Source organism: Aythya ferina (genome assembly GCF_964211825.1).
Source record: "Aythya ferina genome assembly, chromosome: 26".
NCBI classification, from domain to species: domain Eukaryota; kingdom Metazoa; phylum Chordata; class Aves; order Anseriformes; family Anatidae; genus Aythya; species Aythya ferina.
The window spans coordinates 1,046,306-1,059,210 of NC_140324.1; the positions used below are offsets into that span (position 1 = coordinate 1,046,306).

A 12,905-nucleotide genomic window follows, 5' to 3' on the forward strand; every position below is an offset into this window, starting at 1 on the left:
TCCTTCCACCCAGAAAAGCCATCACGTTCCTCTGCCCCCTCAGCCACTCCATACTGTAATAATAGATCTTGGCTTGAAATGTGTCATGTTGCATCCACTCTATTAGATGGGTTTTCACTGGTGATAAGCAGCCTGGTGTTTCCAGATAGCTGTCGCACTGCTTCAGAAGAGATACTATAAAAAGCCTTTCTGTAGGAAAAGCTGCCCAGAGCTGGGCACCCAGGGAGCAAGGGAGAGAGCTGGGAAGCTGAAACTTTTTTTTGGGGGGGAAGAAGGGGGATGAAAGGCACCTCGCTGCACCACCTCCTAATGGAAAGGGAGCATATGTCTATAGGGGCAAGAACAGCACAGAACGGAAAGGCAGCCAGAAAAGGAAGCAAGAGCCCGGAGATGGTAGGGGATAAGCTGAACAAAAAGAAGAGAAGGAAGGTGAAGGCCAAGGAGGGAGGATCTTGTTCCCTCCTTGTACATTCTCATCACTGCCTCTGTCATTACAGAGCCACTTGAAGGATGAAAAGGAAGCAGATGTTTGCTCGTCTTGTCAAAGAGGAGCCCCAGCTGCAGCCCAGACAATTCACAGAGGATGGCTGGGGAAAACACTATGGGACCCGGTGGCTTCAAGCTGCCCTGGCACTGTGGCATCCTTGACATATCTTCCATGGGTGCATTGATTTGTAAGTGAGTCAGGAGCAGTGACATTAGCCTCATTTAATGTTCTACAAAACAGAGAATGTATAATCACTAAGATTAAACTAAGGCACTAGAAGAAAATTTCCTTTTGATTAAATACCATTCAGCAACAGCAGGTATGTGCTGAATCCTTGCTCAATTGTTTCAGCTGCAATTCTCTGTGCTGTTAAAAACCACAGCCTGAGTTTACACAAGATGTTGTTTAACTTCTGAACCTTGTTACATCTCTGCTGACACAGAGAGACCTTCAACATTGGGCTGCTGTTTCCCACATACATAATTACAGCTTATGACTGTAATACCTTAATCTTTTTCCTGCACAAAATAAATACACTGAGCTGGAGTTTGCACATGGGGGACATGAATCCTGCTCCATTGCTAACTCGATGGATTGCCTGGGCAACTCTTTCTAGCCAAAAATCGGTGGCTTGTTGACAACAAGCTTTTATCCTCCGTGCCTCCAACTACTATGAGAAGATAACATTATTTCACCCTCTTGAAAGGGTGTTGTGAGGATTATGTACTTACTGCCTCAGCAGCACAGAGAGAAGTGCTGAGTATCATTAGCGGCCTGACACCAATGGTTCAGGATGCAGGGAGCCTAAAAAAGCTCTCTGACAGTGAGAGGGGCCCATGGGGAAGTCTGGCCCATGGGGCTGGGCAGTAGCTGGGCTTCACCAGGGTGGCGGTTGGACCCAATGATCTCTTGGGGTCCTTTCCAACCCCTGCAATTCTGTGATTCAAGCTTTGGCTTGACTGCTGCCTGCCCTCCCCTATGGCACTGCACTCCCAGCGGCATCAGGGGCCGAGCCTTGTCCACTGCCCAGTCTGGGATCTAGGACAGCGCAGACATATTAAGTGTCATTTCAGTGAGCCCATGGGTTCAGACTGAGGTGTATTAACAAACAGTTCAGGGACTTGTGAGTGAAAGAGGATTTCAGCTGTGAGTCAGGATGGAGGCGATCTGGCAGCTAAGTCCTCGCCAAAGCGTCGCTAGTGCAGTGAGCGCGGCAGTGCAGATGGAGGGAGGTGCGAACTGATGGATGCAGGAGGCCCAGAACAGTCACAACAGGCACTGCCAGAGGCTTTGGCTAGAAGGACCAGAAACCGTGTTTGTTTCAGATTAAAGAAAATCTGCCTGTGTAATGTTGCACGTTGCACAGCGCCTGCACAGCGCACAGCTCTGTGTTTGACTGCCTCTCATTTCACCCAGACCAAGTTGCAATATGATAGTGCTGCAGATTTAGCAACAAGATGGTGCTCAGACCCGGACAGTACGTGGCTTTGGGTTGCTTTTGTTCCTCTTTCCAGTTTGGCTTCACAAGACAACCCACAGCCATTGTAACTACAGCCTGATGACACTGTACTATGCAACGGCCTCAGATTACCACTGGCTCTGGCTCTGCTGCAGTTAACCTGGGCACACGCAGGATTTCAGAATTATGGTTGTGCATTGATATTGCTGAGGTATTAACACCTTGTACGGATAAATGTCTAACTTTGCAGCTCTTTCTGCTTTTCCCTCTTACCTCTAGCTCCTGATGGTAGTGTTCATATTGTCTCTTCAGAAATGGTTACAAAAGCTAGTTAGTATTAAACAATTTAATTACACTGTTAGTATTAAGCAATTTAATTACACTTTAATTAAAGCTACCAACATGCAGGAGAACCATATTCTGCTTTCCTTGTGATAACTTGTGTTATCTGTATTAAAAACTTGTGTTAAAATCTGTGTTAAAACACAAGCTATCTGTGTTTAAACACAGGCCCAACAGAAAGATGCAAATGTAAGACAGGTATAAAACATTTATGCCAGAACGGATTTGAATGTTTGCTAACAGTATCACTTACAGAAACACATGTGCACAAACTCAAACTACTCCTCCAGCAGGTACCTGTCCAGGCCCATAGCTGTGTCCAATGTTTCTACCTCCAGCAGAGACCTCTGTCCCTGCACATGCAGAGGACCACTTGCAAGTGCACACAGACATCTTACGCATAGCAAAGTCTCTCCTCATGCAAAGGTGCACTGCTCCAGATGCCTGGAAGGGGAGCCTCCCCCATTGCTACCACAGGCCCTTCTGCCTCCTGAGCCTGTACATGGCTCTCATCTTACACAGACCCTACTGCTTGGTCTCCTGCAAAAAGTCAAGGAGCGTAATGTCTGAGAGCAAAGCACATGCTTTCCTCACAGGCCAAAGGAAAACACCTGCAAGTTCAGCAGTAGGCGTTCTGCTGCGGCACACTGAGCAGAGGTCAGGGTGCCTCCACCCACTCCCCAGCATGTCACCCTAATGCCTCCCCTGGGGCCAGCACTAGGGCTTTCTGCTCCAGCTGATGGAAGCAGATCCAGTCCCCTCCCCACAGCAATCCCTACCTTGCGACTGGAACGTGTAACCCAGAAAGTTGCAGAGGGCTGCGGTGAAGACGACTGTCCACGTGAGAAGCCTCCAAGCGATTGCCATAGTTAGCGACGCTTGTCTCAGTGCAGGGAGTATTGTGCCAGCTGGAAGGGCGCTGTCCCAACATGTCTCTCTCTCAGCCACCGCTTATGTAGAGACAGGAGTCCTCAGTTCCTCCACAGGCATCCTCAGCCACTCTGCGTGCTCCCCAAAGCAGTGAGGCCAATAGTGTCTTTGCAGTGCGCTGTGCTCAGGCCGGTGCAATGGTGTCAACATGGGCTAATTGGAATCAAAGGTTCTTGGTGGCATTGCCCCTGTGGAAGAAAGGGTGACAAATGAACAGGAGAGGAGGGGAGAGGGGAAACAGGATGGAGTAGAAGGATGCATGGGGTAAAACAGTGTGTGGATGAACAAGGAAAGCCAGGACCTAGAGAAGGGAAGAACAAGAATACAAGAGATGGAAAGAAATTAAAAGGGAGAAAAGGATGTGAAGAAAATGCAAATTCAGCTAACAGCCAGATTGCGACATCAGAAAGTCACAGTACGTTGTGCACCCCCGCACTCTGCCAGGGGTGAACTCTGTCACAGTGCAGCCCTGTGCTGCTCTGGCAGCCTGAATTGGGATTGGAGCTGGTGTACACCTCACACTGCAGGAGGAAAGGAGGCTTGGAATAAATGGGAACACTTTGTCCTGCTAATGATGCCCATAAGGAAGAACAAACAGTTACCGGATCTGTTACCTGATTTCTTAAAAAGGAAAATATGAAATAAAAGCATTCAGGGTGGTAGCAAGTGGTGATCTAGAAATTCTATTTCAATTTCCCTGGCTTTAAAGTACACTTTAGGGATCACCACTGCACTGAGAAAAGAGCACTTGCCCTCTGACAATACTGGTTAAACCTAAAGAAGAGACTCAAAACAATGAACCCATTCAGTGAACTCACCATTACCCTAAGCTCTATCCACAAATGGATCATGAGATTGTATCCATTGTATCCAATTGTATTTGTTATTTAAAATGATTTGCTAATTGCTTCAGTGAAAGATTTTTGGCTTGCAGATAATTTCCCCTCAGTTTGAGGCAATTATACAAAACTCACATAGTGCTGGAGAGCTGCATAAAGCTGCGTTTTTTTGTTTCTATCCAGTGATTAGATGATGTATGCAATGAACATAGCACATATCTACTGCCTGGAGAATCCCAAGTATCTGAAGAGCAATACTGTGCTTGGGAGAAGCCCCGTATCAAAATGCAGACATTCCCACAGAAGAACTACGGCAGTGTCATGGCTAAGCCCATACCAATGTCTGACTTCAGATCGGTACCGCAGCTACAGCTCACGTGGCTCCACAGCAGCACCTGGGGCTTGAGCACTGCAGGGTGAGGAGGGGACACTCTGGAGCTCACGGAAGATGTGCTTGGGAATGTGTGTGATGCTCGGCCAGAGGACGGTGGTTTTTGCAAAGGTGTCAACAGGGATGGCCTCTGTGTGGTCTTCATTCCACTAAGGAAACACTGGGAATAATGTTATGAACCAGCACCCCACTCTGCTCTTGCACGTTTAGAAAAGCAAAGGCGAGCTACTAGCTAGGCTGCAGGGCATGGGAGACCCATCCCTCCTCACTCCTGCCACGGACCCCTTCACCTCCCGTCCTCAGAGGAGTCTGCAACTTATTTCTAGTTCTGTTTTCCTGTCTTTACTATGCAGTTGGCATTATTTGGGCTGTAGAGGCTTGGAGTAACACACATTGCAGGCCAGAATACACAGGTGAGGCATGGTAAGAAATCAGAGGTGATTCCTGCCCCAGTATTAATCAAAAGGAATCTATCCTAATGGTATTTCCCTGCCAGACAAAAAATGTTGTGAGGATTAACTGTGTGTCTTTAAAACACACTTTTGAGCTCCATAATTTAAGCATTAAGATTTTTAACTGTTTATTTACGGTTTATTTAACTGTTTATTATTATTTATTTATTATTATTTATTTGTTTATTATTATTTTAACTGTTTATTTACAGATTTTTAACTGTTTATTTACAGTTAAAAATGGCCAAAGACTATCAGTGATATCAGGTTGGTCTCCCCAGCCCAGAGCAGGACACTCCCAGCAGCTGCCCCAAAGACTGTGTACACCATCAGCAGCCATAAGAATCAAGTACTTGACTGGAGAACAACCCTGTAAGGCTAAGGCCTCATCTCATGCTGCTCTGCTCAGCAGCGATGGTACACGGAAGCAGAAAGTGGAGGCAGGAGGGCTGGCAGGACTTTCTACCATCTGCCACCACGACACAGGAATGCCAAGAGCAGTACAGCCCCAAGACCACAGTCACCCAGTGCAGGCTGTCCTCCACCGTGCCACCTCCTGGCAGTGCTGCAGAGGGCAAAGCGAGGGCAGCAGCTGTGCATAGCTAAGCACCACAGACTGGCTTGTCCTCATTCCCTACAGGGCTGCAGAAAGTGAACCAAGAAAGGCAGAGTCGAAACTAAAGCCCAGTGTGCTGCGGCACTCTCCTAAGTCAGCATTTTTCAGAATCTATTAAAGCTTGAGATTCCAGCTTTCAATTTCTGTCACAGCTCCAAGGTCTGCGGACAGAAAGCTGCTCAGCTGAAGTATATTTTCTCCTGCGCTTTACACTACTAATTTTTCGTGTTTTTCAGCTGTTGAATCAGCTTCCTCAAGGATGTCATTATTTCCTGTCCTTCCTCCTCTCCACGACCCCGAACGACAGCAGCAGCCTCTCCTCCCCTCTGCCTGCCCTGTGGCAGCCCCAGGCCCTGAGAGCTGGGAGGGAGCTGCCGGCGCCAAGAGCCTGGAGCCCCCTGACCTCGGGGAAGGAGCTCTGGTCTGACTGCCACATGTTAGGAATTACAGCTGCAAAGTTCCTGTAAGCTGCCGCGGGGGAAGGGCCCCAGCTCTGATTCCTGCACATGGCAAGGGGAAGACGGCCCCTCTCCAGCAGCGTTTGACTTGCAAGGCTCCAATGAGCCCGTATCATGCAAGACAGACCAGAAACACAGGGAAGGCCGAGGGCTCCACAGCTTCTTCACCATGCACAAAGTTTTCCATAACCTCAGTTTTCACATTTCGCCTCCCGAAGGGCAGTGGTCGGCAGGCGCAGACACTCTCGGGGACCCCAGGGTCCTGCGGGACGGACCGGCTGCGGCTGAGGGAGGCCCAGGGTATGGGGTGACCTCTCCCGGTCTCGTGCCTCCCTCGCTTGGGCCGGTTGTGATTTGCTCCTTCCCGAGGAATTCGTTGTCCTTGGCAGGCGCCCCGCGAGCGGCTGACGCTCCCCGCTCCCAGCGCCAAGGTGGCTTCGCTGTGTGAACCCGTGGGCTGAGCCGCCTGCACGAGGAGGCTGCTGCCTGCCTCGCTCTGCAGGAGCGGCAGGGACAGCGGGAGCACAGAGCCGGGCTGACGAGGACCACGGAGAGGTGATGCCACGCGAGCTCGCGGCTGGACTCAAGGTTTCCTCTTCCGACACTGAAAACACTCAAGAAAGGGGGAGGAGAGGGGTAAAATTCAAGCTGGAATAAAGAAAAGAGAAAAAAGAAAAACAGATGACAACTGTTACTAATTTCAACATCAGGGCTGCAGACAGAATTCCCTGAAAGCCTGGCTTTTTGGCTGGTGAGGCAGCTTTATGGGAAGGTAATAGGAAGCAGATGGGCCCTGGCCGGGGCCAAGAGGAAGGTTCAAGGTGCCTCCTAGTGCAGAGAAGAGGAATTTAAATGCTTTTAAAGATGCAGGACCCAGCGGGTTCCAGGTTTCTCATCCAACTTTTGCAAATTATGAGCTCAGGTGTCCTTTTCCCTTTTTGAGAGAGAAATAAATACAAACACAGCTCTCTGCTTCCAGCATGTCCCGGTGGGAGGAAATACTTGTGATGCGCCCCCCTCCCTGCCCTGGCCCTTCCACCGACACATCCTCCCCGATGTGCAGCGTCAGCTGCCGCGAACAGTGAGAGCAGAGCTGCGGCGGCACAGCTTCACCCAGCAGAGCAGTTCTGGGCTCTGCTATTAGTGATGCTGTTAACAAATGAATGAAAGTAGTTGGCCTGGTCCTGTGTCCTTGCAGCAGCTGGCTGTAGCAATGACACCAGGGCACAGCCTTCGGAGAGGGACAGCCTGGGGGGTGAGGGCCGGTGCATGATTTATGTGACTTGGCTGTTACTTACATCTTGCATCACCTTGGACAATGTGCTTTAAGCTGAAACCACTCAGATCCCCAGGCACCCACCATCCCTGAAACCTGGTGCTCTTGTGGATGTGGCCTTTCTGCTGTAAAATGGGACTAACAGCACTTCCTAGCTGCACCAGGGTCACGATGCCACGTCCCACAGCACAACCCCTCCCAATGGCCAGCACACCAAGCCAATGTGTCGGACATCCCATGGGGGACAGCTGCCTGGCCGCAGTGCACAGCCCCACACATGTAGAGACCTCTCAGGCTTGCTCACCACTCTAAGAGACCCACTGCTCCATGCTGCAAACCTCGCAATGTCTGTAGCTCACAGAGACTGATCCTAAAACAGCCATGTTTTCTGTAAAAATTTTTCACCTTTTCACCTGCTCTTGTTGCTTCACAGAGGCCCACAAGTTTTGGCTGGAAATCCTTGGCTGAAATCTGCTTCACAAATACTGCTGCAGGGCAGGAGGATAACTCCGTGTGGTCTCCATGGACTGTCCCAGTTCCAGCCCACGTGCTTTGCTCAGGGGACATGACCTCAACTAACAAACTGCCACATCCCTGCCACTGCCTGACCTGCGGAACTGAGCACTGCTGGGGACAAGGCAACAGAGGCACCCAGACCGATAGCTCCATCTCCAGATGTGTACAAGAGCGAGCATGCACAGGTGGCAGATAAAGTGCAAGTGTTGAGGAAATTGTTTAACTGGGGACTGGAATGCCTTAGAAGCCCTGGTGAGCTTTGCCAGGCAGCCATGTCTGGGTCTCCTTTCTGCTGACCCTCTTTTCATAGCCGACCCTGCAGCAATCCCAATTTACCAGAAAGGAACGCATCCCAAGATCTCTCCCTGTGCCAAAATCCTGTGCTGGGATTCTCATCTTTCACTTTATCCCCATGTTGCGTGGTTGGCTGCTCTGCAAGCAGCTGCCAGCCCCTCACCAGGAGGCCAGGACCCCCTCCGTGACCGCAGGGACCTTTATTGGAGGCAACCTGGGTGCAGGGCAGAGTGAAACGGGCGATTTGTGGGGGTTACTCTGGTGTGAGCAGCACCTGCTGGGGCCGTTCCAGAGAGCAGAGCACAAGCAGTCAGTGCCGACACCAACATCTCCTCCTCGTGACCCAAGAAAGCTAGCAAAAAGCCACCCAGGTGACCCAGGTCAGGCTTTTCAGCATAAGAAAACACAAGGGCAGATGGCTCCAGAAAGAGATAGAAAAAACACAAGCCCAGATGCAGTGCCATGCAGTGCCTTCAAGGAAAATTATCTGCCTTCTTGCACATGCAGCCAAGCCTATCAAACACCAACTTTAACGCAGCAGATCTGCATGCCTAATTCAACGGCTTCTTGGTCTAGATTGGAGGAAAGGACAACGTTTGCCAGTCACTACTGCAGAAAGCAATCAGAGCTTAGCCCTCACAGCCAGGCACAGCCAGGTCCACTCACACTGTACAGCCAAAGGGGACATCTCCTTCCTCTCACCCCACTCCCTCCTGGCTCCTCTTTGCCATCCATGGTCATATGGAGGGGAAGCAAAGGGAGCAGGAAACAAGAAAAGCCACGGGTGACAGAACTACCTCCTTTCCCTATAAACTACTCCTAAATCACCTCTCATCATTGCTATCTCCCCTTCTCATCTCCTCAGGCTCTGCACACCCCAAAACTTTCGAAATAGGCAGGTTCCTCCCTCCTGGCACCAGGATGCAAAATGCAGCTGCGTGTTTGCTCCTGGCCGGGGGCTGCTGGCCCTACTGCACTACCCTGGGGCGGGTGCTTCAGGTGGGCACAGTTATCTCCCCAGCACTCAGCAGGTTCCTGCACATTCCTTAGGACAGAGCAAACACTGTTGCTCCCCCTCTGCCTGCCGCATGTCCTCCAGCAGGAGGTGAGGGGCGAAAGGTTCCCAAGACCTCCCAGCTGTGAGCAGGAGACTGTCCTGATAGTATCTGGAGGGACTGCTCAGTTGAAAACAACCTGACTTGCAGATGGCAGAACTCTTTTTGCAGCCAGCCTGACAGCATGACAGGGCTTCCAGTGGGAAGTCATTTCTCGTCTCTAGAATACAGTTATGGGTTAAAAACAGAAAATTCAGCATTAGCTACATGCCAGCTCAGTGCTAGGACCGTGGGCTGAGGAATGAGAAAAATGGGTTAAAGTCACAGATCTGCAGAAGTGAAATCAAGAGCTTGAACCTTAATCAGCTTTGCTGCTCCAAGACAGGCCTCTCTGGGGGCATGGCAAGCAAAGAATTAGAAACAAACGTGGTTATCATCATTCACCAGAAAGCAGCAGGCTCCAGCCACAGGATGGTGCCATAGCTGCAGCCCACCTTGCCCGGAGGCGCCATGCCATCCCACCCTTGCAGCACCACTTCGCAGCACCCAACCCCAGTGACAATGGGGCCACTTTTGGAGTTTGCTTGAAGGAGAGGCGCTGCTTTCGTCAGCTTTAAAGTAAGACCCAATCCTGTCCAAAGGTGCTTACCATCAACGCGGGGAATCCAGACTGATGCTGCCAGTTGGAACCTGAGTGGTGAGGGACACGAGCCCGGGTCTCCGTGGCCCTGTGAGCACCCCCGTGCCTGGCTCTGGCGAGCAGGGGAACAGCCTCACTGCCTTCCCACCACCGGCTCCTCCTCACAGCCTCGCTGCTGCGCTCTGCATCGGGCCCTGCCGTGCTCTAGCTGGGCACACCCTTGGTCCCTTTGTACAAGCAAGCTTCATAGGGTTTTGGGCTCCCTCCAGTACTGTGTGGGAGTGTTTTTCTTGTTTTTTTTTTTTTTTTTTTTTTTTCCTTCTTTTTAAACACACAAATTGTTTTACAGTCAAGCCTATTCAGGGTGATCTTAGTGAAGAAAGGAATGACTTACCCTTTGCTCCCTCCAAAATGCAGTGGGATCTTTAATTTCACCAGCAAAGGGATAAAAGAAACCCATCACAAAGCAAGGGCATGGGAATGGAGAGTTGGGAGCACCAGCTTCCCTCTGACACCGACTGCTTTGCTTTCTGGAAATCCTATCTCTCTGTTACATAAGGATCTGGCCCTATCTGGAAAGCTGGGGTCATTGCACTTCTCCAAGTGTGGTAAAATGCTCGGAGGTCCTCAACAGGAAAGCGTAGAGAAGCGCCAGCTCGTATCATCATCAGGATGAGCCCCACGGATGAACCCAAACCTAGCTGCTAAACCAGCCAACTTCAGCCAGGGGCAAGGTGGCTACCAAGCAGCACAGCACTCCCAGCCTTCGAATTTTTTTCCTTTAAGGAGACGACTCCACCGGTTCTCATGCAGGTCCGCTTTCAGACGGGACTTATGCAATGGTTTGGAGCTGCTCCATGTGACCCAGACTTGCTGGCCCCCTGCCACCGCTCTCCTTGCTGGCTTCAGCCATGGACAAAACAGCAGCAGTAAAAAGACGACTGAGCAGTCATTAAAAGAAATTGCACTTTGCCTACCATATGGTGCCCTTTCCAATTATACACATATACCATACATATTAAATACACACATGCTGGCCACGTGCACACAGACTAGGACCACAAACATCTGTGCACAGCTGTGCAGCCCACGTGGGTAGATGTCACCGCTGTGTGCAGATACATACTACCCGCATGCAGGTTGGTGCTTGGTAGCAACACATTCCCTGCACATGCTGCCTGCACACTATCAAGCACCACTGATAAATCTGGGCCTGCCATGAACCTATGCCGTTTTCATATCTGGCATCTCCGTGTCAATGCAACTGTCTTCTGCCTTCGTATAACTACTCTCTGCGCACATTTTGTGCCCATGTTTGTATAGGTAGCAAATGTCCGGAATTACAGGCACGGGATATCTGAAAGTCCACATTGGAGAGCATTTCAGAAGTCAGCCACTCGTGTGCACAGGCACATCAGCAGCATGTAGGGGAGTGCAAGCTTTAGAAAACATTCAAAAAGTGCAAAAAGTCACTTTTCCCAGTGAATCCCGAGCCCCAACACCAGCTGCGGGCTTTTTACAGAATTGCCTAACCTTCCCCTCAAACAAAACAGACCGGTAGGCTGCCTTCTAGTCAGCAGCTCAAAGGGAGAATAGCTCCTGCATTGGTTCTCAACCACCTGAGCTGCACAAGAGCCATCAGTCCCACTGCAGACCCTCCTGCCTGCAGGGTCCAGTGTGGTCAAGAGAGGATCCAAAGTTCCCAAGCCTCAGCACAAGCAGCTATACCTTATGCAGACCTTTTACAGCTGACACACCAAGTGTGACACCTCCTAAATGTCTCCTTCCTCAACCTGGCCTTAGGGTAGGGCTGTATCCCACACATCCTGGTGCTGCACCAGCATTAGAACACTCCAAGATGGGTCTGGATCATCAGGATCATGTGCTATAGCCCCCTGTAGCCCGGCTCCTTGCCCACCACACCACCTACATCCGTGGCACAGCGCAGTCTCACACGCTGAAGCTAGAGAGATAAGAAAGGCCTACCAAGCTTCCCAAGGAGGACACCTGAGGTGGCTCCTGTTACCCAGAAGGGCTGTGAGAAGTGCTGCGGAACCTGCAGTGAATGCAGAGGCAAGCAGCTCCTACCACCAGCACAGCATTCTCATGGCACAGCAGCATCCAACTCCACACCAGCAACAGCACAGCCCTGGACAGGGAAGAACTCACAGCATTGCTTGTCTCTAACCCCCACTGCTGATTTGGTCCTGCCACACTGAAGTGAAGAGTAACTGAGTGACCCACAGAGATCCCTGTTCCCATCTGCTTCTCAGAACAGGGTTAACTGACAAAACTCAGGCTGTCCCATGGGGTCACACACAGGAGCAGCTTAGAGAGATGAAGTGAGCTGCAGAGGAATACCCAGAAATGGAAAAATAAGTTTGGACCAGGCTCTCCTTCTAGGAAATCAGAGAAGCAGCTGCATCATGGCAACACAGAAGAAAGGAGCCTGGTGAGCAGAGCCCCAGCTGGCCAGAGGCACCTTTCTCCATCTGCTCTACCTGCCTTGCTGCCTGCTCAGCTGTGTACAGTCAGCACCATGGGGCCCAGGCTGTCCCCTGAACGGCAAGCACGCAGCCTCAGCCTCCCGGGGCACTAGGAGCACAACACTGCTGGCACACAGCACAACACACCCCCAAGACCCTGATGGCTGCACCATCCCACTGCCTTACAACCCTTCCTGTATCCCCAAGTCTCCCTGCAGCCTCCCTCTCCTCTCCCTACTGACTTCATTTCACAGCAGGGCAAACCAAGGCAAAAAGCAAAGCGAGTTGACCACAGCTATGCAGGAAGCCCACGCAAGGGCATGGGGGTCCCCCCTTGGTGCAAGGCAGCACGACAGTGACAGTGAGCACCCCCAGGCCCCCATACACATTTCCACAGAGAAACACACTGTGAGCTCTGCACTGGGATGAGGTCTTGCAGACAACACGGGGCTCCCGATTCACTCCAGCCCTCAGCTCTGGAGGATCTGCAGATCGCTTTTAGTCTCTGGCTCCCACGAGCGAGTTCCAAGAGCTCTGCTGTGCAGAGAGTTTATGGGCACTTTTTCCCCTCCCTCCAGGTTCTCTCTTCAGGGAAACATATGGCCCAGATGGTTTGGATTTGGTGGGGTATGGCAGGGTGCAGCAGAATGTGCCATCTCACAAA

The 12,905-nt window shown here is 51.0% G+C and overlaps 1 protein-coding gene across 5 annotated transcripts in view; it reads right to left on the reverse strand.

Moving 5' to 3' along the window:
- ADAMTS10 (ADAM metallopeptidase with thrombospondin type 1 motif 10) overlaps positions 1-12,905 on the reverse strand; it is a 76,800-nt gene that overhangs the window by 41,271 nt on the left and 22,624 nt on the right. For all 5 annotated transcript variants that reach the window (XM_084498612.1, XM_084498608.1, XM_084498609.1 and 2 more), the window contains one exon: positions 3,068-3,406. In XM_084498612.1, the coding sequence (XP_084354738.1) occupies positions 3,068-3,155 (88 nt within the window). In that variant the 5' untranslated portion in view covers positions 3,156-3,406. The remainder of the gene's footprint in view (positions 1-3,067; positions 3,407-12,905) is intronic.